Source organism: Phyllostomus hastatus, unplaced genomic scaffold (assembly GCF_019186645.2).
Source record: "Phyllostomus hastatus isolate PE091 unplaced genomic scaffold, TTU_PhHast_1.1 phas_scaffold_12, whole genome shotgun sequence".
In the NCBI taxonomy this organism is placed as follows: Eukaryota; Metazoa; Chordata; class Mammalia; order Chiroptera; family Phyllostomidae; genus Phyllostomus; species Phyllostomus hastatus.
The window spans coordinates 12,977,479-13,003,501 of record NW_025334007.1 but is presented as its reverse complement, the minus strand read 5'-3'; the positions used below and the strand labels follow the sequence as shown (position 1 = coordinate 13,003,501).

The 26,023-nt window shown below is 36.3% G+C and overlaps 1 protein-coding gene across 1 annotated transcript in view; it reads right to left on the bottom strand.

The window, feature by feature from the left end:
* Nucleotides 1-736: 736 nt before the first annotated feature.
* BEND2 (BEN domain containing 2) overlaps nt 737-26,023 on the bottom strand; it is a 42,938-nt gene continuing 17,651 nt past the window's right edge. Inside the window, 8 exon segments of the mRNA XM_045855866.1 lie at nt 737-933; nt 6,193-6,396; nt 10,106-10,322; nt 12,009-12,130; nt 13,217-13,432; nt 15,747-15,884; nt 20,998-21,102; nt 22,532-22,648. Coding sequence (XP_045711822.1) covers nt 737-933; nt 6,193-6,396; nt 10,106-10,322; nt 12,009-12,130; nt 13,217-13,432; nt 15,747-15,884; nt 20,998-21,102; nt 22,532-22,648 — 1,316 coding nt within the window.

Below are 26,023 nucleotides of genomic sequence, written 5' to 3'. Positions count from 1 at the left end.
CTTTAATCTGTCTAAATCTTGTCAGATTCTTTTTATTCATAGTGATGTATTCTTAAATGCAATTTTCTTTGATGGAATCCAAAAGTCCCTGATATGCTTTTCTAAGTTAACTCTTAGCAAACTTTTGTGATAAAATATTATCAGGAGGTAATTAAAAGAATACTGTTCTTATCTGGAATCAATCTAAAGAACACAGGTCCCATCTCCAGAAAGGTTAAGTCAAACCATATGTCAATTCTACAAATCCCCTACTAAGGATGTAGAAGAAAACCAGCATGGGTGTTTGGGTTATATGTGAACCATACCCCCCTTCTGAATCAGTGGACCTTACATCTAAGCTGGTATCACTTAACAAATATTAGGTCTACTACCTACAAGTTCCTAAAGTCAACATTATGGTTTGCCTATCCAGCTATGGCTCTCTATCTCATTACCTGTATCTGCACTATTTGTATTCTACATTACAACAGCAATGTAGGAGTTTACCAACATGTCCCTCATCAGAGTTTCTTATTACAATCCTGCTCATCACTTTGCTCATGAGATGAAAAACTACACATCTTCCTCATGCAATTCCCCTTTGTATGTGGGCAGAAAAAGAACATTGGATTTTTCTTCAGGTATGAATGTAGAACTACACTGCTACTATAACAGGTTAATTTTGGAATTATAACTTGAAAAACTTACAGGATAATGTAACAGTGAAAAAATGTAGAATAGCTGACATTCAAACACTTTAATCACTATAGTCGGTATCACTTGACTCCGACTTTATTGTAGTAGCTATCACTTCGGATGGCAGTGATTCACATGTCAAATTCCCGTGTCCACCTCTACAACTACCGTTGTGGCAATTGATAGACTGCATACACAACTTCCAGTCACGTCCATTTTCTGATAGATCACATTTTGGGAAGACGTCTTGGAGAAATTCTGGTGGTAAAGTCCCAAAACATAAATTACTAAGTAATCATTTAGAGAAATTAATTTATTCAACCTTAGTTCTATTGCTATATCTGTCAAAGGGTCATTAGGACTTTAATTAATTAAAACACATGGACTATAACTAGTATTAAATTAGCTTAACAAATCTTTTCATCTAAGAGGATAATAATGTGAAATAGCACCATTCTTACATCATGATAGAACAATGTCCCATGATCTTGCTACATAACTAGCATTGAAATCCTCTGCTGCCTTCAGTACCCAATGTAAACTTTTCTTATTCTTCAATTTATCAAATATGCTATGCTATTCGTTATACCAAATGGAGACACGCCAAGGCTTTACAACACACAAGAGGCTGCAGTGTGTTTCATATTTTAGAGGCAAGAAGCTAGAACTGTTAAATTTGGTACTGCTGCTTGGTTTATCACAGACAAAAGGAATGAGAGTGTGTAGATCTTGCAGTTAGGGCAGGGGTGTCAAACTCATTTTCACCAGGGGCCACAACAGCCTTGTGGTTGCCTTCAATGGGCCAAATGTAATTTTAGGACTGTATAAATGTAACTACTCCTTAGCAGTTAAGTGAGAGGTAGGCACTGCGGCCAGGCAGAAACAAGGTGCTGGGCCAGATAAAACAAGGTGGAAGGCCAGATTCAGCCTGTGGATCTTGTGTTTGCCACCTGTGAGTTAGAGGAAAACTTCCATAAGGGAAGGTGACAGAGCAACACAGCTCAAGGAGCACTCTTAGAGAAAGTGGAAGGACAGGCAAAGGGCAAGGTAGGGAAGAGAGGTGTTAACTACAAAAGCAAAGCTGCCTCATTTACATTTTTGGATCGCTTTCTAAACACCTTTGATCCCATAGGAAAGGATGTGGTGATAATTACAGGCCAGCATTAGTTGCTTTTTAATAGGATTTGCTTATTAACTTCATTTGCTTTTTCTATAGGATTAATAGGCTGGGAAATTAACAAAGTTAAAAAGCTTTCATATCCAAAGGTAAGTGGTAGCCTGGAAGGAGGCTTATAGTGATACGTCACTGGACTTGGTATCAGGCTTTATCTCGTTGAACAGTTTTACCAACAAAAAACAAGTTACAGAAAGCAGGTTTGTCCCATCATCCATAACAGCAAAGCAATGACAGATAATAGACTGGAAGACAAATAGAGGAACTGTGAAGCTTTCAACAGGCTTCAATGAGGAGGCTGAATTGGTTGGTGTTTCCCAAACTGTTCACTGAAACACTAGATACAAAAGCAATTTCTTGGGGTTCAGTTCCATTGTGCAAATGATAAAAGCTACACTTCAGAGTTAGTCCCCACTAAACTCAAGTCTGGATTAACTTGAGTTTATCTGAAGTTAGTCACCAATCAGATGGTGAAAGATTAGGAATTTATTTATATGAGGAATCACCAAAGGAAATGGAAATATTTAACTATTAAAGTGTAAGATTTAGTAAGGAAAAGTTGGGAATAACATTCATTCTCCAATCTTCATGCTTCCACATAGAGGGATCTCTACATTAGAAAGTTTGGAAGAACTAAGCATGTATAATCAAAAATAAAGCTGATATTTTTATCTCCACCTCCAGATCCCACAGGATCTCACTCGGTTCTGAATTGAAAGTATGGGCAGAGGCTATATTTATTACTTTCTGATGATCCAGCAGGAAGTAATAGCTATCTTTAAATACTTGAAGGCCTATCATGTGAAAAGTGATTGGATCTACCCTAAGTAGCTCTGGAAGTAGAAGAAATATGTCTCACTTGAAGGGAGATTAATTGTGAGCCACTTGGAGGAAGATCTTTCTCATCACTTAGAGACCATTTAACATGCAGAGAGCTAGCCCTGGCTGGGTTGCTAAATGGCTTGGAGCGTGTTGTACACCGAAGGTTGCAGGTTCAATCCCCAGTCAGGGTATACACCTAGGTTGTGGGTTTGATCCCCAGTTGGGGTGAGTATGGGAAACCAATCAATCTTCCCCCCCTCTCTCCACGCCCCCACTTTTCCTCTGTTTCTAAAATCAATAAACATATCCTCAGGCGAGGATTTTTTTAAAAACACTCTAAAAATGTAGTTGACTAAAAATATAAATAAATAAATAAATAAATAAAATTTAGTGGACTGCCATCAGTGGAAGTGTTCAAGCCAAGGGGAGGTGACTACATGTCAAAGCTGAGATAGGTAAGCTTACCATGCTCTGGGTAAGAAGTTGTTTTAGAGTACCTGTAATGTACACCTCCTATTGCTAAGATTTTACAGTTCTGCAATACATAAAAATGGATGGGAGGGCATAAGTGTTGTTCACTGATTGCAAATCTGCAGCCTACTAACTTTCTCCATATAAAGTATTCTCTAAAGAGCTCTTAAATGATAGTGAACTCTCACCAAAAAGCATCAAATAATAGTTCCTAATAAGAAATCAATACCTTTGGCTATTTACATTCTAACCTTGGACTACTAATTTCCAGAAGTGGTCCCCCCAAGTAATAAAATCTTAAGATAAGGAATTATATTAATAGAAAAATAAACTATTTATTCAATGGGACACCAATCAGCAGTTAAAATGCATGAAGTAGATCTCTAAAACATAATGTCAAGTGAAAAAATTCACTGAAGGATATATACTGTACATCCCATTTATGTACATTAAAAACAACTAAAGAACAATATCACATATTAGTTATGGGTCTATTAACACAGGTAGAAAAAGTATAAAATATGCATGGGGACGATAGGTCCAACTCCAAGATTGTGATTACTTCCAGGGAGAAAGAGAGGGAAAAGAAATGATGGGATGGAGTTTTAATGATATCAATAATGATTTATTATTAAAAAAAAAACTTGGACCAGCCCTGGCTGGTATGGCTCAGTAGATTAAGCATCGGGGTGCAAACCAAAAGGCCACCAGTTCAATTCCCAGTCAGGGCTCATGCCTGGGTTGTAAGCCAAGTCCCCAGTAGGGAACATGTGGAAGGCAACCTATAGCTGTTTCTCTTGCACATCTCTTGCACATCGATGTTTATCTCCCTCCCTTCCCCTCTCTCTAAAAAATAAAGAGGGGAAAGGATCAAGTCAAGCAACATGTACAAAGGACCTGTGGACAAGGAAAATGGGGTGGGAATTGTTTTGGGAACAGGGGTTAGATAGGGCAGGGGAGAGCAACTGGGAGGAAAATGGGGACAACTAACTGAACAACAATAAAAAAAGAAGTGAAAGCTACAAAAAAGAAAAACTTTTGTTAAGTCATGATAAAAGAAATGCAATTTACTAGGAAAAACAATCTTAAAAAAATACTTGGAGCACAAAAAGCAAAATGTTTATATCTGTACTGGTTAAACAGATGTTTATTATTTTACTACATTAATTTCTGTAATTCTGTAATTTCTTTAAAAAACATTTAAATATTACAGTACAGTATATCTGTACTGGTTAAACAGATGTTTATTATTTTACTACATTAATTTCTGTAATTTCTGTAATTTTCTGTATTTCTGTAATTTCTTTAAAAAATATTTTATTGTCATTCTATTACAGTTGTCCCCATTTTCCCCCCTTTGCCCTCCTCTACCCAACCCATCCCCCACTCCCACAGTCAATCCCCACACTGTTGTCCGTGTCCATGGGTCATTCAGACCTGTTCCTTGACTAGTCCCTTCCCATTCTATGTGTTTCTGAGAGATTATACTGGACTGACACTTCTAAAGAAATGTTAGAAGTCATAAAGCCCAGTCCTTCTACAAGTAAAGAAATCTCTCATATCTGATCAGTCAGCATTTACTTTAAGTCCTTTCATTCTCCAAGTTCATTTTCTCCTTACATTAAAGTAAAATATGCTTTCTTGTCACCTTCTCCTCCTTGAACCTGGCTCTGCCCCCAGGATAACAATGATTCTACTGTATTCTCTCTGCTGAAATAACTCACATGGCTGCCTTTCTTCAAAGGACTACTCTTAAGTCTCATGGGAAATTTGTTAAAATATGCCCTATGTGGATAGTATGTCAAAGTCATGCTAAATATTTCTTACTGCAAAAGACATCTTGATTTGTAATATAATTCAATTAAGAGATAAAGTGAAATAATACTTTTAGTCCACTTTAAGGAATTAATCTAGTCTAGATATTTAACTATAAAAGTTATTTTTTACTCCTCACTTAAATTTTTTTTTCATTAGAAAGACTATTTATTCTATAAACCCTTTCTTTCCAAATTGGTTACAAACTCTGTGTTCTTTTTTTACTTAAGGTAAGAGGAACTGGGTTTTGTTTTTTTGCCCTGAGTGTTAATTCAGTGATATTCAAATTGCAAACTGTGACCAATTACTAGGTCATGACATCAGTGATAGCAGCACTTTCAAAAATGCAATAGAAGGGAGAAAACTGTACTTGAACAATGATTAAAATAAAATTTTAAAAAATGCAATAGAATAGAAAAAATAGAATAGAATGTAACTCTTATAGAAAGAGTGATTATTGTTTGTGAAAATTTTACTTCAGTTTTTAAAAAATCACATACATGTACTGAGTTACAATGTAACATGTATTTCTTACTATGGGTTACAGTAAAAATAAAGTTTGAAAACAATTGGATTAGATGCTTAGCAAATGCTTAAGAAAGGTGCTATCTTTAGCTTAGACTGAAACACGAGTTTTGTTCAAATCTGTTGGATGTGAAATGTGTGATAATGAAGGTAGGAACCAATTGAGATCAGGCTGGGGCTTAGAACTATGTATGCTGGGTACCAGCGACACAAATAAGAACTATTTTGTTTCCTGCTTCATCCAAATGTAAGATTTCAAACAACTGTTTTTGGTAGCTTTATTTCTTCATCTATACATGTTGCAGATCAAGATTATACCATGCTCATGTGCATAAGAAAAAAACTGGCAAATCAGCCTGCTGTGCTATTGTTGACACTTCTACAAATTGACAGTACCCAGCAGCTTCGACCTTGATCCTCAGTAAATGAAGGTGCTTGAATTTCCAAACTCCTGGCAGTCCATACCAGGGAGCCACAGTCAATAATGCCTTCCTGTTCTAATAATGCCATTCAAAACAGAGCAATTAGCCCTGAGCACCCAAATGCAAAAAGAAACACAATTCATAAACCTGCTCCCTGTTATGTGCTAATGAGCCATATATAAGAGCTCCCTCTCCTCAGGACACACACAGACCAAATGGATTTTTCTTTTTGCCCTTCTCTACCACAATTGGCACATATTTATTCTCACATACTCTGTATTTACAAACCTCGGAGAGCATTGATCTTATTGAGGTTAACGGCACATATGCCATGCCACAGATTGCCACAGACATCACTTTTTAGTAGGACTTCCTCTGGAAACAGGTGGCTCATAAGGTATGTGGCTGACATCTCTGGGGAAGCCTTCCTTTTTGCCACCATCAGTACTGAATGTGATAACTTTATATTTCTACTTGGGTTTCCAATATAATCTAGAAACAAAAGAGAAAGATGTCAATTTTTGTGGCAGATGTTAGGCTCATGTTTTTAAACAGGCTATGACAGAAAGGCGTATTCTTCTGAATTTTCAGGTTCAAGAATTTGATAGGCTAAAAAATGAAAGCTTTTAAGTTTTTAGTGTATCATGAGACAGTGCGAGAAATGAGATAGGAATCACTGCTGGTGTGATTACACGTTCTCTGTTGGTTTAAGAGGACAAGTCAGTGGTCTACTACCATTTAAGTCAGTTTTACATTATATTAAATAACAAATTCTAAGTCATTTTAATGCCTTGTTTTCCTTCTTACAAAAAAGGCCTTTTCAAAAATAAGTACCATGATTCTTACTGAAACGTTTACAAATTTTAAAATGCAGGTTTTCTGTTCAGTATTAAACTCATTTAAAAATCAACAAACTCACCTTAGATATCATATTTTAGATAACTTATTTGAACTGAAAATTAAATTTTAAGACTGTTTTCATTTCTCAATTTTATAACCTAATCATTACCAACTCTCTTCAATCCACAGTGATTCAAATGAACTATACTTGAAACATATTGTATGTTACATATAATAAAAAAATTATTTGTTAAAAATATATTAGAGAATATAATCTGATTCTTATAAGTCAAGAACATCCATCTTGTAACATCCATCATTTAATGGATGGCAGTATAAATTGTCGAATCCCCCAGACCCAATATTTACCAAAAGAGATGAAATTACTTAAAAATTTACTCAGTGGGTCTAAAGATGTAACTCTGGAAAATTAACTTGGCAATATTAATGAGGGGACAGAAAAGAGTTAATATTCTTTAACTTGGTAATTCAAATTCTGAGAACCTCACTTAAGAAAAGAATCCACCCTGGTACTGTTGCTCAGTGGATTGAGCTCCAGCCTGAGAATCAAAGGATCCCTGGTTCAATTCCCAGTCAGGGCACATGCCTAGGTTGCGGACCAGGTCCCCAGTAGGGGGCATACAAGAGGAAACCACACAGTGATGTTTCCCTCCCCCTCTCTCTTCCCCTCTGCCTAAAAATAAATAAATAAAATCTTTTTTTAAGGTTTTATTTATTTTTAGAGAGGGGAAGGGAGGGAGAAAGAGAGGGAGAGAAACATCAATGTCTGGCTGCCTCTCACGTGGCCCGCACTGGGGACCCAGCCTGCAACCCAGGCATGTGCCCTGACTGAGAATCAAACCAGTGACCCTTTGGTTCACAGCCTGAGCCCAATCCACTGAGCTATACCAGCCAGGGCAATAAAATCTTTTTTTAAAAAAAGAAAAGAATCCAAAATGTGTAAAAACTTACACAAATGAAGTTGAGGGCTTATGGCAGCATGATTTGCATGACTGATAATCCTACCCAAAAAATGCAACAACAAAAAGAGGAAGGTAGTTAAATAAATTATGGTACACTTACTCTAATATTGTATACCTGTGGAATGTTATATATCTGTTAAAAGATTGGAGATTCTTAAGGAAACACACATGTCATGTTTTAAAAGAAGAGTTATTATATGGACACCATAATGTTTTAAAAGATTCATAAGAAAAAAATGGAATAAAATTAACATATCCACAATAGTTTTTTAAAGTATCTTGGTCTTCCCTCCTAAATATCTTCCTTTCTTTTAACATAAAATGGTATAATTGACTACACAGAAACTGGGGCAGCTACCTGGCTCACAATGCACTTCGTTGCCCTGACCTCTGGTTCTAGCTAAGTCAGGGTCAGAGACCTATGACCCAACCTCCCCAAATCAGATTATTTTTCCTGGGAGTCTGAACAGTGAAACAAGAGAAACCTAGAACCTAGATATCATGGAAGCTACGGACAGAGAGCCCCCCATTCTGGCTCCTGCCTGTGGCTCAGTTTGTTCTTTGCTTCTTTAAATCTAGGAGCTATTCATCCAGTGATTTTTGTTGTGGTGGTTTAATTTGGCTGAAGTCTGTTTCTGTCATGCACAATCTTAACAAATATAGTAGTTATATTATTTTTAAAGTGGAAAAACATACTATAAAGATGTATCATTTAAACAATAAGTGTTGGTGAGGATGTGGAGAAAAGGGAATCCTCATGCACTGTGGGTGGGAATGCACGCTAGTGCAGCCACTGTAGAATGCAGTTTGGAGTTATCTCAAAAAATTAAAAATGGAACTGCCTTATGAACCAGTAAACCCACTTTTGGCAATATACCCAAAGAAACCCAAAATACTGATTTGAAAGAATATATGCACCGCTATGTTCATTGCAGCATTATTTACAATAACCAAGATTTGGAAGCAGCCCAGGTACCCTCAATGGATGAGTGGATAAAAAAGCTATGGTACATTTACACAACGGAATACTACCCGCCCTTAAAAAAAGAAGGAAATCTACCTTTTGCAACAGCATAGATGGACCTGGAGAGCATTATGCTAAATGAAATAAGCCAGTCAGAGAAGGGCAAAAAGTATATGATTTCACTCATATGTGGAATCTAATGAACAAAATAAACAAAACAAACTCACAGAGAACAGACTGACAGTTGTCACAGGGGAGGGGGTTGCTGGGCTGGGTGAAAAAGGTGAAGGGATTAAGGAAAAAACAAACTCATAGACACAGACAACAGTATACTGGCTACTATAGGGAAGGGGGATGGGAGAGGTAGAAGAGGGTACAGGATGGATAAATGGTGATGGAAGGAGATTTGAGTTGGGAAGATAAACATAATACAATATACAGATGATGTATTATATAATTGTACACCTGAAATTTATATAATTTTATTAGTGAATTAGTAAATATTTTATTAGTGAATATAGTGAAAAAAGAAATGAAGTTGGAGAAAAATAATTTTATATGAATAGTTTCACAGGTAATGTTCTACTTAGTGTTAACATAGGGGACAGAGGAAAGACAGAAGATAGTTTTGCTACATCAGGTGTTCCTAAGTCCCAGAGTTCTAGGGAGGGGTCATTGGGAAGCATGAGTCACCTAGAAAACTCACTGCCACTTGACACTAATGAAGCAGGGTGCATCTCCAGCATACAGCTGGCATGAGAGTACAATGTTCTGAGGAATGGGATTCATTAATTCATGTAAAACCTTTTTATAGAACAATGTGCTCAACAAAGAGAGCAAGACCCCTGAATTGCCTCTGTCTCAGCCAGCTGTATATCCTTCATCTTTACTTGCAGAGCAGGGTGTCTAACATGAGAGTTCACATGAGTCAAAGGAGTTGGCTGAGAACTGTTTTCCAAAAGAAAAATAAGATTTCACTTACTATTAAAACTACCCTGGCTGGTGTGGCTCAGTGGATTGAGCACCAGACTGCAAAGCAAAGGGTTGCTGGTTCAATTCCCAGTCAGGGCACATGCCTGGATTGTGGGCCAGGTCCCCAGTGGAGGGTGTATGAGAGGCAACTACACATTGATGTTTCTCTCCCTTTCTTTCTCCCTCCCTTTCCATCTCTCTATAAATAAATAAATAAATAAATAAATAAATAAATAAATAAATAAATAAATTCTTTTTAAAAACTATCAGTCTCAGAACTAGGTATTTATATTGCAATAACTCATTAATATAAGAGATTAAGTTGTTTAGATTTCTTATTATGAAAAATTTCAAACATATATAAAAGTAGAAAGACAGTAAAATAAGCCCCATGAAAGGATGAGCCAGATTCTATATCCAGAAAACATATTTTAAAACTCACCCAGCGCTCCACAAGGTATGGGTAAACCACTAGTGGAAGGTTTTTCAGCTCCTTCAGGGACAGCGCTGCTGCTTGGCTGATAATTTGCCCTTGCTCTTGCTTCTGAGACAGCTGCTTGCTGCGATAACTGGGAACTACCTTCACCACCATCACCATACCTATTATTGTTCAAATTTGCAAATGCTGGTATATTGGGGTTGGTGGTGACAACAATTTCCTGGTGAAACACAAAATTGCATTTATAAACAAAGCCCCATAGTGAGAAAGTATGGACATGCTCCATCATCTACCCAGGACCCCCAGGCTGGTAGGGAAGTAACTGTCTCTAATAAGACAAGCTAAAACCCAAAGATATTGTGTGCTATGACCAAAAACTATAGGTGCAGATTACTCCTCAAGCTGCCATGACTGTTGCCTCTTGGGGACTTGGTAGCTGTAGCTAATGAACTGAATGATAATTGCTGGCAGAAAAATAAACATTTCATGAATAAATGAGTAAATGAGTTTCTTGAAGATCACAACTTCTGTTTGTTTTTAAATGTTTCTTGTTTGTTTTCTCTTTCCCCAATGGCTTTCAACTTTGGCTACATAAACGAATAGTTGAATTACCCTAGGGATCTTTAAAAAATAAAAGAAAGCTCTCTTTAGTTTCACTCTCAGCAAATTCAATCAGAACTTCTGGTGCAGGGAGTGAGGAAACTCAGGAGTTAATATCTTTTAAAAAGTGTCTCATGTGATTCTAGTATGTACCCAGGGTTGACCACAACTACCATAGGTCAAGGCTTTTCAAACTCCAATGTGCACACAAATCAGCTGGGGGTATTGCTAAAAGGCAAATTCTGTATCAGTGAGTCTGGTGTAGAACTCAAGACTGAATTTCTCACAAGCTTTCTGGTATTGCTCCTGTTGGTCTGTGGACCTACTTTGAGTGGCAAGGACCTATCTTACTCCTAGCCAAGTACACAGCAGGCAGTTGGCAGATGCTGCTTCTCTTCTGATATCTAAGCAAATGTGAAAATTACCACTTTCCAGGCAGTATCTTCATTTTACATTCAAATGTTTAGGGTGTAATTTTTGTAGGCTATAAAAGGGAATGTGAAAAATAAGCAAATTTGGTTACAGATGGTGCTTGAGCTATCACTGAATTCAAGTCATTCACCACAAAAACATAAGCTCAGCTACAAATATTCATGGCAAATAGTTTCCATAAAGTTACTCTAGAGACACAGGAGTGACTAGATATGGTAAGAATAAAATGGGGTTTTTAGAAAGGTGGGTGGAAATTAGGAATTGTTGTTAAGTTCATCAGGAGAAAGCAATAGATATGATATGTTTCCCTAATGGCCCATTCATGTTAAAAAATCTCTAATAGATTTTGAATATAGAATGGATGAGAGGGAAGCCAGATTCCTGTTTACCATGTAACCATACAGAATATAAAATATCTGTGATAGCTTAACCTCATGACATGCACTATTCTCACTAAGTTCTGCCATTACTGAAGGTGAAGAAGTAATAGCACTTTCCTTTTCTCCTGTGCCATCCTTAACTATCACTAGCACAGCTAAGCAGGTACCACTTACTGCTTAGTGGGATACTGAAAAATATTTGTCAAATATCTTTGTAGCTGAAATTTTTATAGTATAGCCTTTGGGTTCAAATATACTAACTATAACCTTATATTTGATATATTTTTATATTCGGGATATTTTATGGAGCATAAATAGCAAAGAGTGAAAAAAATAGGCAGTATGCTTTTCAGAGAACATATCCTGCCCCTAAATTAAATAAATAAGATTTTGACCACATGCCTGAAATCCTGTGTGTTGTGCTTTTGGTTCTGGAGTTGTATACAGTATGCATTTGTACAGTGGTGACCATATTTAGATGAAAAATAACTTACTGGTGTCCCTCTGATTGTAGATCCTAAATAGCGGATCAGAGCATTGATATAGCTAAGACAGGTTCTCCACTCTTTTCCGTTTTCACGCAGATCACGGTTGGGAAAAATTGTTGCCAGAAACTCTGCAAGTAACAGAAAGCATTCATGAAAATTAGAAAAAAAAAGTTAACAAAGAAACTGACAAGAAAATTTTTATTTAAAATACTGAAATTTTCTATTTTTAATTGTTATTCTTTTTTCTAACTCTTTCTGACTGGTTTGAAATTCTACCCAAAGAAGATGCTTTCCTGAATATCTTATTTCTTCTAATGTGAGATTCCTAAAACACTGACCATGGGAGCCAGTAATGAGGTTTTGGTACTTAAAACAAGTACGTAAAAAAAGTCAACTATTTCAGGGTGCTAATGACATTTAATGACCGTATGCTTAAGTTCAAACTAAAAATAAAAGGAAACCTGTAAAGAGAAAGTAATATTATTGCAAATATTATTATACCATGGTTTATTTGTGCACATTACATGTCTATTTTCCCCATAAGCTATTCTCTCTGCCTAGAATACCCTTCCTATTTTCTTTACCTAGGTAAGGAATCCTTCCAAATCCAGCTCAAATGCCTTGCCCTTAGTAAGCCTTCCCTGATGCCCTCAAAGTAGTTGCTCTGCTCTCAGAGCTTCCACAGCATTACCATATTGGATTGGAATTGATTGTTTCCCTCACCTTACCCCTTTCCAAACTGTGAACTCCTTGAAGGCAGAAATACTTATCCTTATATCCTCAGTGCCTATGAGTTCTAGGACCCTAATACACATTTCTGGAAGGCGGGAGACTAAGTGGATTAATCATGAGATTCTACCTCTGTGTTGCTAGTTTCTAGCACTGAAATGTGTTTTATTTTCCCCTAGTCATTTTTTTGGCCTTTTCTTTGCTTTTTAGTACCAAGTTTCAGCACTGAAGAACTGACTTAGTGCTAAACATAGAAACTATAATTAATAAAGCCTATTTTATCCCACCAGTCTATTGACAAGTTTTATTATTTAGAAGTTGTTACCCATTACATACTATTAAATTGTATAATCTGGCTCAGACAGGTGAAAAAATGAACAGTTCTAAGATTTACCAACACTTCATCATTATTTCTTCAACTACTAATAACATCTATCAAATGACCAAATGGTGATAAAACAAGATTCCATAACACCTTTACATACCTCTTATCGCAGCCAACTTGTTTGGATCTAGGGGTTGGCGGTTTCTAAGATTTGCTTGGTATGGATTGGTACCTACTGAGCTGCAAACCAGGACTTCCTTGGAGAACAAAACACGAGCCAAGTAGCGGGCTGCATGCTTAGGTTCAGGCTTTCTTTGTGCGTTCATCAAATGCATCTTAAGAATTATGACATTTCTTTCTGGATTACCAAGATATCCTTTAAAAATATAGGGAACAAATAAAATCCTTATTTTTTTTCAGGCAAGGCTACCATGAAAAGTGCCCAAGAAACTTAACCTAACTGATTTCTAATTCACAAGTTTGTACTTGGGTGAATTTTTTCCCTATACTTATCTGTCCTTTTCCTTAAATGAGTTATTCAATTCTATCTGTATAATTGTTAGCATTTTTCATCTTTTATAATAAAGTCTTGAGTTTATTATACTTTAACTAATCTGTTGTCTTCAATAAATTCAATTCTTAGGCTACAGATACACATGTAAACATGTTGTTCTGAGATTTCATCGCTCCCTTTGATACTCTTAAGAGCTATATTACCAAGAGCTATACTCTCAGAGCTATATTACCAAGTAAGTATATGTTTCCTGAAGATGATTTGGAAAGTATGGGTGAGTACGTTTAAGAAAACTTGAAAATAGGTAGCATATCTACTATATAAAAGGCACTTATGCTAGATATTTTTCATCTATAAGCTCAGTTTCATCATCCTAACAACTTAATGCCACTTAGTATGTGAGGAAATTAAGGCCTAGAGAACTTAAGTTATTTGAACAAGATCACACTGCTGGGTATAGAGCCAGTTTTTTTTATCCTCAGCCAAGGACATGATTATTGACTCTACAGAGAAGGAAAGGAAGGGAAAGAAAGAGAGAGAAAAACATCGATGTGAGAGAGAAACACCAATTGGTTGCCTCTCTACATGCCCAGACCAGGCACTGAACCCACAACCTATGCATGTGCCCTGACTGGGAATTGAACCTATGCGTTTTTGGTTTATGGGTCAATGCTCTAACCAACTGAGCCATACCAGCCAGGGCTATAGAGCCAATTTTAATAGCTAAGTCTGTCTGTCTATAAGACAGGTACTCTGAACCATTAATCTTCTGCTAATGTCTTCTATTATTTTTCTACTCCGTTTTTAAACACAAAATTGAAATCATACTTTATATATAGTTTGAATCCTGATTTTTCTGTTAATACTATATTTTGAGCATTTTTCCATTTTCTTTTGTTTTATATTTCCAACTCTGCATCCCTATCATCATGATTTTCCTGATAGGTGGCATTTATGTTGCACTTACACTCTGGGAATTGTGTCAGGAGCTTTAAATGAATTATCCTATATGATCCTCCCAATTCTGTGAAGTAGGTACTACAGTTTCTGTCACTTCACAGATAAAGAAACTAATATTTAGGTCATAGAAGTGGCTGAAGGTGACATGGGTTGGGGTTTGAACCTAGGCAGTCTGACTCAGAAGTCCATGTTTTACTGCTTCACATACCATGAATATACCAGCAGTTACTTAACTAATTCTTTATGGTTGCTTATTTGTCTGTTTCTAATTTTTCATTATTCTACAAAGCATACTCATATCAAAATTTTAATACAAATATTTTTTAAAGTTATATATTTGGACAGAAGTGGGATTACTGAGTCAAGTGGCATAAATAATTTTATGGATTTTCATACAAATTACCTTTCAGAAAGTTTCACCAATTTATACACATAACAATAGCATATCATAGTGCCCATTTATTACAAAAAGCACAATTTTTAAAGTTTCTCCTAGTATGGGTAAAAAAGTAATTTAAAAGAAAAGGGTCTCTAGGGTAAGAATCACCAAACTGCAATCCACAGGCCAATCCCACCACCAGTTTTTATAAAAGTCATATTAGCACACAGCCATGCCCATTCATTTACCTATATCTGTGGCTGTTTTTATGCTAAAGCCACAGAGTTGAGCACTTATTAAACAGACACCAGATGACCCATAAAGCCTAAAATAGTTACTATCTAGCCCTTTACAGAAGAAGTTTTCTGAGCCCTGTGCTAAGATATTAATAAGAGATCAGCTATTTAGGAATAGATACACAAACTATAAAATATTAAGGAGGCTTGCCTTTGGAGGCCAGAAAACATGGTGTCTCTTCATCTCTGCCACTGTGGCTTGGCAGGCAATACAGAAGACTACTAAGGAACACAAATTTTAAAGTCAGAGAAAACTGGTTTGGGGTTCCAGAACTACCACTCACCAGCTCTGTGACTTTGGAAATGAGGGTAATAAAAGCACCAACATCATGGGGACTATTAATAAAGAAAAGGCGTATCAGTTGATTAGCACAGTGCCTTGCACATAATGTACACTCAGTAAAAGTTAGTCATCATTATATCACCTAAAAACAGGAGTCAAAATAGAAAATGAAAAAAAGCTTCCATTAGCTTGTATCAAGAATGTTGAAGAATATCGGTTAAATATTACTATTTGTAATATGCGTCATTTCACACTCACCAATATGTAAAGAGATGGAGTCAGGTGATAAGGAAGAACCGTGGCTATTGTCATTTTTCAATACAGTTGGGGAAATCATTGTTCCATTGCTATTTCCCATGCCATTTGCTTTTACAATTACACCAAAAGGCAAAAGTGCTGAAAGAAAAGAACTCTCAACTGTAAATGTTATATCTAGCAAACTATTCTTCAGGTATGAAGGGGAAATAACACATTCTCAGACAAAAGAAAACAAAATGTGTTTGTCCCTAGCAGACCTACTCTTAAAGAATGGGTAAAGAAGGATCTTCAAACAGAATGGTTATGATGACAGAAGGAAGCTTAGAGCATTGGAAAGGGAAAAAGAACAATATAAAGAGAAATATGCATGCAGAGAAACTCAATCATTCATACACTGAAGGTGAGACCAGCCACACTAGAAAACAGTTTGGCAGTTTCTTATAAAACTAAACCTGCAATTACCACATGGCACAGCAATTCTTTCTTGGGCATTTATCTCAAAGAAATGAAAGCTCACAGTGACACAAAAACCTGAGTGTCATGCTAATACATGAGTATTCTTAGCACCTTTATTCTTGAGTCAAAATCTATAAATAACCCAGATGTCCTTCAACAGGTGAATGGTTAAATAAACTGTGATAAATGTGATACCATAGAATATTATTCAACACTAAAAAGGAATAAAAAACAGAAAGAGCAGAAATATGGGTAAATATGATACTATCATGAATTTTATAAATCATATGTGATAGCTAAAACAAAAATAAAAACACCATCTGACACCTAAACAATAATAATTAAAAGTAAGGGTGGAAAGGGACCATGAGTAGATTAAAGTTTCATCATTTAATGCTAAGTGGTAAAATTTTAATAGCAGTAGAGGTATATAGTAACATCCACAGTGACCAGTAGGAAAACTGTACAAAGCAATACAATCAATAACATAAATAAATCAAGATGGAATACTAGAAAATGTTCAGATAACCCACAGGAAGGCAAGAAAGAGAAAGAGAGGAATGACAAACATGGAAAACAAAGTTAAAAATAATAAAATGACAGACTTAAGCCCCAGGATATCAGTAATGTACCTTAAATATAAACAACCTCACTATATCAATTAAATGGTGACAATTGATAAAGTAGATAAAAAACAAGACCCAAGTATACGCTCTTTACAGGAAACTCTACAAAATCAGTGACATAGGTATAGATTGAAAGTAAAAGGATAGAAAAATATGTACTATGCAAATATTAATCAAAAAAAGCAGAGTAGCTATACTGATAGCAGATAAAGCAGACTTCAGGGCAAAGGAAGTTACTAAAGGGAAAAAAGGATAAGTGGATCATCTCCCAGGAAGACATAATAATCCTCAACATACCTAACAAAAGAGTCTCAAAACACATGAAGCAAAAACAGAAAGAGCTGAAAAGAGAAATAATCAAATCCATAATTACAGTGGAGGACCTTAACAACCCCCTCTCAGCAACCAATGGAAAACAAGATAAAAAAATCAGTAAGGATATAGAAGACCTGAAGAACACAGTCAACCAACAGATCCTCATCATAGAACATCCCACCTAATAAAAGCAAAATACATTTTTTTGAAAGTCCATGGATCATTCACCAGAATGGACTACACCTAGTGCCAGAGAAAAAATCTCAACAAACTTGAAAGAAACAAAATCATATAGAGTATATTTTATGACCATAATGGAATCCAACTACAAATCAATAATATAAAGACAAGAGAAAATCTTCAAATACTTGAAAATTAAACAACACACTTCTAAATAATACATATGTCAAAGAGAAAGTTTCCAGGCAATAAAATCCATTAAGACTTAATGACTTCACCAATCTGTATTCCTACCAACACTGCAAAATAAAAATGGATCTGCCTTTTGACCCAGTGATCCCACTTCTAGAAATATATCCCAAGGAACCCAAAATGCTAATTCAAAAGAACATAAGCACCCCTATGTTCATTGCAGCCTTATTTACAATCGTCAAAATATGGAAGCAGCCCAAATGTCCATCAGTAGATGAGTGGATAAAACAACTATGGGACATTCACACAATGGAATACTACTTGGCCATAAAAAAGAAAATTCACCCTTTGCAACAGGATGGATGGATCTGGAGAACATTATGCTAAGTGAAATAATCCAGTCAGAGAAAGACAAATACCATATAATCTCACTTATATGTGGAATTTAATGAAGAAACTGATCTAACAAGCAAAATAGAGGCAGACTTGTAGATGGAGAGCAGGATGACAGTTAAGGGCAGTGGCAAGGTAAGGGGATAGAGGCACTAAGCAAAAAGGAAAAAGGACTCAAGGACATGGACAACAGTGTGGTGATTGCGGGGGGGACGACAGAGTATAAGGGAACTAAATGGTAATGAAAAAATATAATAAATTTTTTAAACTAAAAAATACTTAATGACAATATAACACATCAAAATACACGGTATGCAACTAAAGCAATACTGAAAGTGAAACTTACAGCACTAAATACTTACATTAGAAAAGAGAGATCTCAAATCTATAATCTAAGTTCCTAAACCAAAAACTAAGAAGAGTAAAATAAACCCAAAATAAGTAAAAGGATGAAACAATAAAGAGCAGAAATCAATAAAACAGAAAATATGAAAACAATGGGAAATCAATGAAGCAAAAAGGGATGTCTCAAAAAAGATTAATAATAGGATATCACTAAAGATTCAGCAGCCATTAAAAGGATAATAGAGAATACTACAAACCAGTTTACATGCATAAACTTAATACCTTGGGAAAATTAACAATTTCTCCAGAATTACAAATGTCAAATCTCAACCAATGGACTTCCAGCCAGGACGGAGGTGTAGGTAGATACATTGTGTCTCCTTGCACAAGCAAAATAAGGACAACAACAATTTAGAAACACAAAACAACCAGTACCAACAGAAAATTGAACTGTATGGAAGTCCAACAACCAAGGAATTAAAGTAGATATATTCATCCAGACCGGTAGGAGAGGCAGAGTCCTGAGCCCGGGTGGAGAAGGGTTGGGGCAAAGCAGTGGCTGGCAACCCCGGGAGCGCAAGGCAGCAGCTGGCAGACCCAGTGAGGCAGCGGATTGTGGAGGGGTGCGGTGCACAAGGTGGCTGGTGGACCAGGCGGACCCACATTTGCACAGATAAAGCAGGTGAAACTGGGAAGCAGGACAGACCATGCAACCCAGGGTCCCAGCATAGGGAAATAAAGCCTCAAAACACCAACTGAAAACACCTGTGGGGGTTGACAAGCCAGGAGCAACCTCCAACCTCACAGGAGAGTTCATTGGAGAGACCAACAGGGTCCTAGAACATGCACAAACCCACCCACCCGGGAATCAGCACCAGAAGGGCCCAATTTGTAGCAGGGGAAGTAACTGAAATCCAGCAGAGAGTGGAGCAACCGTCATTGTTCCTTCTCAGACCCCTGTCCCACATACAGTGTCACAACCCAGCAACATGGGTTGCCCCACCCAGGTAAACACCTAAGGCTCCACCCCTCACTACGGAACAGGAGCATCAAGACAAAAAAATAATGGCCCAAATGAAAGAACAAATCAAAGCTCCAGAAAAAATACAACTAAGCAATGAAAAGATAGCCAACCTATCAGATGCACAGTTCAAAACATTGGTAATCAGGATGCTCACAGAATTGGTTGAATTTGGTCACAAATTAGATGAAAAAATAAAGGCTATGCTAAGTGAAGTAAAGGAAAATGTACAGGGAACCAATAGTGATGGGAAGGAAACTGGGATTCAAATCAGTGGAGTGGACCAGAAGGAAGAAAGAAACATCCAATCAGAAAAGAATGAAGAAACAAGAATTCAAAAAAAATGAGAGGCTTAGGAACCTCCAGGACATCTTTAAACGTTCCAACATCCGAATTATAGGAATACCAGAAGAAGAAGAGGAAGAGCAGCAAGTGGAAAAGTTATTTGAACAAATAATGAAGGAGAACTTCCCCAATCTGGCAAAGGAAATAAACTTCCAGGAAGTCCAGGAAGCCCAAAGAGTCCCAAAAAAGTTGGACCCAAGGAAACACATACCAAGGCACATAATTACATTACCCAAGATGAAAGATAAGGAGAGACTCTTAAAAGCAGCAAGAGAAAAGGAGACAGTTACCTACAAAGGAGTTCCCATAAGACTGTCAGCTAATTTATCAAAAGAGACCTTACAGGCAAGAAGGGGTTGGAAAGAAGTATTCCAAGTCATGAAAGGCAAGGACCTACATCCAACATTGCTCTATCCAGCAAAGCTTTCATTTAGAATGAAAAGGCAGGTAAAGTGCTTCTCAGATAAGGTCAAGTTAAAGGAGTTCATCATCATCAAGCCTTTACTGTATGAAATGTTAAAGGGACTTATCTAAGAAAAAGAAGAAAATCAAAACTATGAACAGTAAAATGACAACAAACTCACAACTATCAACAACCAAACCTAAAAAAAAAAATAAAATAAGCAAACAACTGGAACAGGAACAGAATCACAGAAATGGAGATCACATGGAGGGTTATCAGTGGGGAAGGGCAGGGGAAGAATGGGGGAAAAAGGTACAGGGAATAAGAAGCCTAAGTGGTAGGCAAAAAATAGAAAGGTAAAGGTTAAGAATAGTATAGGAAATGGAGAAGCCAAAGAACTTATATGTACAACCCATGGGCATGAACTAAGGGAGAGGAATGCTGGAAGGTGGCAGGGTGCAGGGCAGAGGGGGGATAAAGGGGAGAAAAAATGGGACAACTGTAATAGCATAGTCAATGAAATATACTTAAAAAAGAAAATTCCAAAGAATTACCACAAATGACTTCTAAAACTGAGCTCAGCAAGGTCATAGGATATAAGATCAACATTCAAAATTCAAGTTCATTTCTATATACTAACAATGAACATGTATAAACAAAAATTTAAAATATAATACCATTTATAACACCTCCAAAGAAAGTGAAATACTTAGGCATAATGTTCTGTGGATTATACAATATCAATGTCAAAACCTAGTTGTGATATTTTAGTATATTTTTGCAAAATATTATTATTGGCAAAAATTAGGTAAAGGTTACACAAGACCTGTCTGTATTATTTCTTGCACCTACATGTGATTCTGAAATATCTCAAAGTGAAAATTTTAACTTTTAAAAAACTATCACTAACAATATTAAGAATATCAATGAAACTAGATTAAAGAGTGCTACTTATATGTATTATTTTGAGCTTACCATAACTAGGAGTGATGACGAAAGATTTTGTATCTTGTGCACTGCCATTTTCCACTGTTGAAGTTGCAGAAATCACTGTCTCAGACCTCACTTCTGTGTTAGAGTCTGTTTGGACAACATTTTGCTAAGTAAAACATTTTAAAGTGCTGAAAGACAGATTCTCGACAGTAATTTTTATATAAGGAAAAACTATCTTTCAGGAATGAAGGAGAAATAAAAACATCTGCAGACAAAGGAAAACTTAAAAAATGTCACTGGCTGATGTATCCTTAAAAATGGCTAAAGGAAAATCTTCAAATAAAAAAGATATAATGATGGAAAGAACCTTGAAGCATGAGAAAAAAAAGAAAAAAATAGAAAGAGCAGAGAAACTTGATTACTCAAACCTGGCTGGTGGGAATGTAAAACAGTACAGCTACACTGGAAGACAGACAATATTTTACAAAACTCTACTTACCATTATCATAAGACCCAGCCACTGTGCTCTTGGGCATTATCCCAGAGAAATGAAAAATTGATGTTCACACAAAAACCTGTACACAAGTATCCACAGAAGCTTTACTCCTGATAGCCAAACTGGAAACAGCCCAGATGTCCTTCAACCAGTGAACAGATAAACAAACTATAATACAGCCATACCATGGAATAGTATTCAGCAATAAAAAAGAACTACTGATATTCACAGCAATTTAGATGAATCTCCAGGAAATTATGCTGAATGAAGAAAAGGCAAGCCCAAAGGCTTACATACTATGTATGTTTATTTATATAAACCTTTTAAATGACAAAATTATAAAGAAAGAAAGCAGATTAGTGGTTGCCAAGGGCAAGGGCAGGGTCGGGTACAGGTAGGAGGGGGAAGGGTGAAAGGTGAATGGGCAATAGGTGAGATCCATGTGGTGATGGAAATATTCTGAATACGGACTCTAATGGAGGATATGGAAAGCTACTCATGTCATGAAAATTATATAAAACTGAATATATGTACATGCACAAACATAAACACGCATAAAAATACAAATAAAACTAAGAACATCTAAATAAAATCTGTGAACTCCATCAATGTCTCTATCATGGTTGTGATATTTTACTGTAGTTTTACAAGATGTTATCAGAGGGGAAACTGGGTAAGGTATACACAAGATCTCTCTGTATTGGTTTTTTTTTTAATTTACTTATTTTTAGAGAGAGGGGAAGGGAGAGAGAGAAACATCAATGTGTGGTTGCCTCTCATGCACCCCCTACTGGGGACTTGGCCTGCAAGCCAGGCATGTGCCCTGACTGGGAATCAAACTGGCAACCCTTTGGTTCGCTGGAGGGCACTCGACCCACTGAGCCACACCAGCCAGGGTTCTGTATTGTTTATTACAACTACATGTGCAGTTAAATTTTTCTCAAAATAAAACTATTAATTTAAAATTAATTAATTTTAATTAGTTTTTATTAGTAAAAGCTACCACTAGTTTCACATTAAGTATGTTAATAAATCTAAATTAAACAGTGCTATTTGTAATATGTATCATTCCAAACTCACCAACATTACAATGCATGACGACACGTGGACGATCTTGACCATTGTTATTTCCCAGTAGTGGTGCATTACTCATCATCTGAATGTTCTCTCTCTGGTTGGTTTCTGCTTTGACCATTTCTAGAAGGAGAACATTTTTCAAATGCTGTAAGGAAAGACTCTCAATCTCATATTCTATATCCAATGAAACTGTCCTTCAGTGGTGAAGCAAAAATAAAGATAATTACAGACAAAAGGAAACCAAAAGTATTTTTCACTAACTGATTCAAGCTTAAAAATGGCTAAAGGAAAATCTTCAAACAGAAAGGATATAATAGAAAAATTATGGAGCATCAAGAAGGACAAAGAACAATGAAAAGAGCAGAAATATGGATGCAGAGAAACTAGATCACTCATACATTGCTGGTGGGAATGGAAAATGATACAGCCAAAGTGGAAAGCAATTTGTCAGTTTCTTCTCAAAAACTAAGGACACAATTACCAAAGGACCAGAAATTGCAGTCTTGGGCATTCATCACAGAGAAATGAAAATTGTGTGCAAGAATGAAATAAAGCAAGATTAAAAACTATTACGAATATTTGTGGCATCTTTACCCATAACAGCCCAAAACAGGAAACCCAGAGGTTTTAAACAGGTGAATGAATACACACACCATGGAACTTCCATACCATGAAATACTACTAAGCAATAAAAAACAAGGAATGAGTGATATACACAACAACATGAATGGTCTCCAGGGAATTACACTGAGGGAAAGAAGCCAGTCTCAAATGCCACAGGATCCATCTACATAACAATGCTGAAGGGTCAAATTACAGATCTGGAGAACAGCTTTGTTGTTACCAGCAGCTAGAGACATGGCAGGAAATGGGAGTGAGGGGGAATGCCAACCAGAGGGAGGTGGATGTGCTTATGAAGAGCAATATGAGTCATGGTGGTGATGAAACTGGGGGCTTGCCTGTGGTAGAGGACATATGAGAAAATTGTATAGAACTAAACACACACATCAACACAAGTGTAACTAGGGACATCTCAATAATATCTGGATGGTATGTCATTTATTTTGGTTGTGATAATTTTCTACCATTTTATAAATTCTTACCATTGGGGAAATTTGGGTAATGGGAACAAAGAATTTCTCTGTATCATTTACTACAACTGCATATGCTGCTAAATCTTTCTAAAAATAAACACTTTAATTAGAAAAAGCTACCACTGTCTTGGCACTAAGGATGTTGATAAATCTACATTAAATATGCTACCTGCCATAAGTATCATTTCATTTCTAACCCACCAAAACTGGGATGAATGCAGCAACATAGTGAGGAAAAGTTTGGCTACTGTTCTTTTTTTCCAATAAAAGTGGACAATTTGTTGTCTGGGGGCTCTTTACCAAGTTGGTTTCACCAACATTTCTATAAATAAAATATTTTCAAATACAGAGAGACAAATTTCACTTGATCTTAGCCAAAAGGCCGAGAAGCGATCAGAGAAACAAATTTCAGTGATGAATTCCATATCAGGTGAAACTATCCTTCAAGAACAAAGCAAATCTGGGACAACATGGATGGACCTGGAGGGCATAATGCCAAGTTAAATAAGCCAGACAAAGACAAATACTGTATAGTATCACATATGTGGAATCTAAAAAGAAAGTCGAACTCATAGAAACAGAGAGTAGAGTGGTGGCTGCCAGGGGCTGGGAAGACAGAAAAATAGGGAGGCTGATAAAAGGGTGCAAACTATCAGTTATAAAATGAACTGAAGTCTGAGGGTGTATAACATGGTGACTATAGTTGATAATGCTGTACTGTATAACTGAAATTTGCTTAGAGACTAGAACTTAGGCATTCTCAGCACAAAACATAAAAAGGTAAATATATGAAGTGATGGATGTGTTAATCAACCCAATGTTGAGAATCCTTTCACAATGTACATGTCTATCAAATCATCACATTGTACACTTTAAATATATTACAATTTTGTCAATTATCCCTCAATAAAGCTGAAAAATTAATGAGCACTCAAACTGTTAAAAATAATAAAAGGGAAATAAAGACATTCTCACATGAAAGAAAGCTAAAAGTATACATCATTAGGCAGTTTACACTTGAGAATGGCTAGAGGAATATCTCCTATCAGAAAAGAATGATGAAAGAAGAAATGTTGGAGCATCAGAGAGAAGAAAGAACAATGACAGCAGCAGAGATATGCATATGGAGAAACTGGCTAACTCACATATCACTGGCAAAAAGTAAAAGGGTAAGCCTCTCTGGAAAACCGTGGGTGGTTTTACATAACACTACACATGCTATTACCATACAACCAAGCATCTGCACTCTTGGGCATTTATCTAAGAGAAATAGAAACTTATGTGTACACAAAAACCTGTACATGAATGGTCATAGCAATTTTACTTGTAAAACTGGAAACTGGAAGTAATCCAGATGTTCTTCAACAGTGATCCAAAACACAAACCACGGAACAGTCTTCAACAATAAAAAAAAAAAGAAGGAACTACTGATGCACGCAACAAGTCAGATAAATATCCAGGGAGTTATGCTGAGGTAGGTGTAGTAATGAAAGTGCAAAGTGAGGCATCTGTATGGGAATGGAAATGTTTTGTATCTTGACTGTGGTGGTGAACATCAAACTTACTCATGTGACAAAATCAAATAGACTTCAACACATACACACTAATCAATAGAATTAAACTGGAGAAATTTCAGTAAAATCTGTGGATTGTAGCCATGTCAATATCATGATTATGATATCCTATTATAGTTTTGTAAGATGTTATTGTTTGGAAGAATGAGTAAATCATAAATGGGTTCTCCCTGTATTGTTTCTTACAATAGTATGTGTGTCTTAAATTACAAAAAAATTGAAAGTTGAATTTAAAAACAGCTACCACTGACTCACATTAAGGATGTCAATGCATCTAAATAAAGCAGTGCTACTTGACATGTGTATCATTTCAAACTCACCAACGTTAGGCTGGAGAGTGTGAGTTGAAGAGTGAGTACCTAGGTCACTGTCATTTCCCAATGAAAGTGGGTAAATTTCCAATCTAGTTTCTTCATTTTTTGGAACTTCAGTAAGCATGTACCATTAACCTTCTGAAAGAAAATAACTCTCAACTGTGAATTCTATATGAGGCATAACTGTCTTCTAGGAAATGGGTGAAATAAAGACAATCTGAAACAAAGCAAAACTGAAAGACTGTCCTCAGCTGACTTACCCATACAGAAAAGCTAAAGGAAAACCTTCAAACAGAAAGGATTTGATGAAAGAATAAAATCTAGAGCATCAGGAAGGAAGAAAGAACAATGGGAAGAACAGAAATAAGGATGAAGAGACACTGGATCATTCATACATTGCCTGTGAAAATGAAAAATAGTACAGCCTCTCTGGAAAACTGTTTAGCAGCTTCTTATAAAATTAACATGCTATAACCATAACACTCAACAATTGCACTTTTGGCACTCATGACA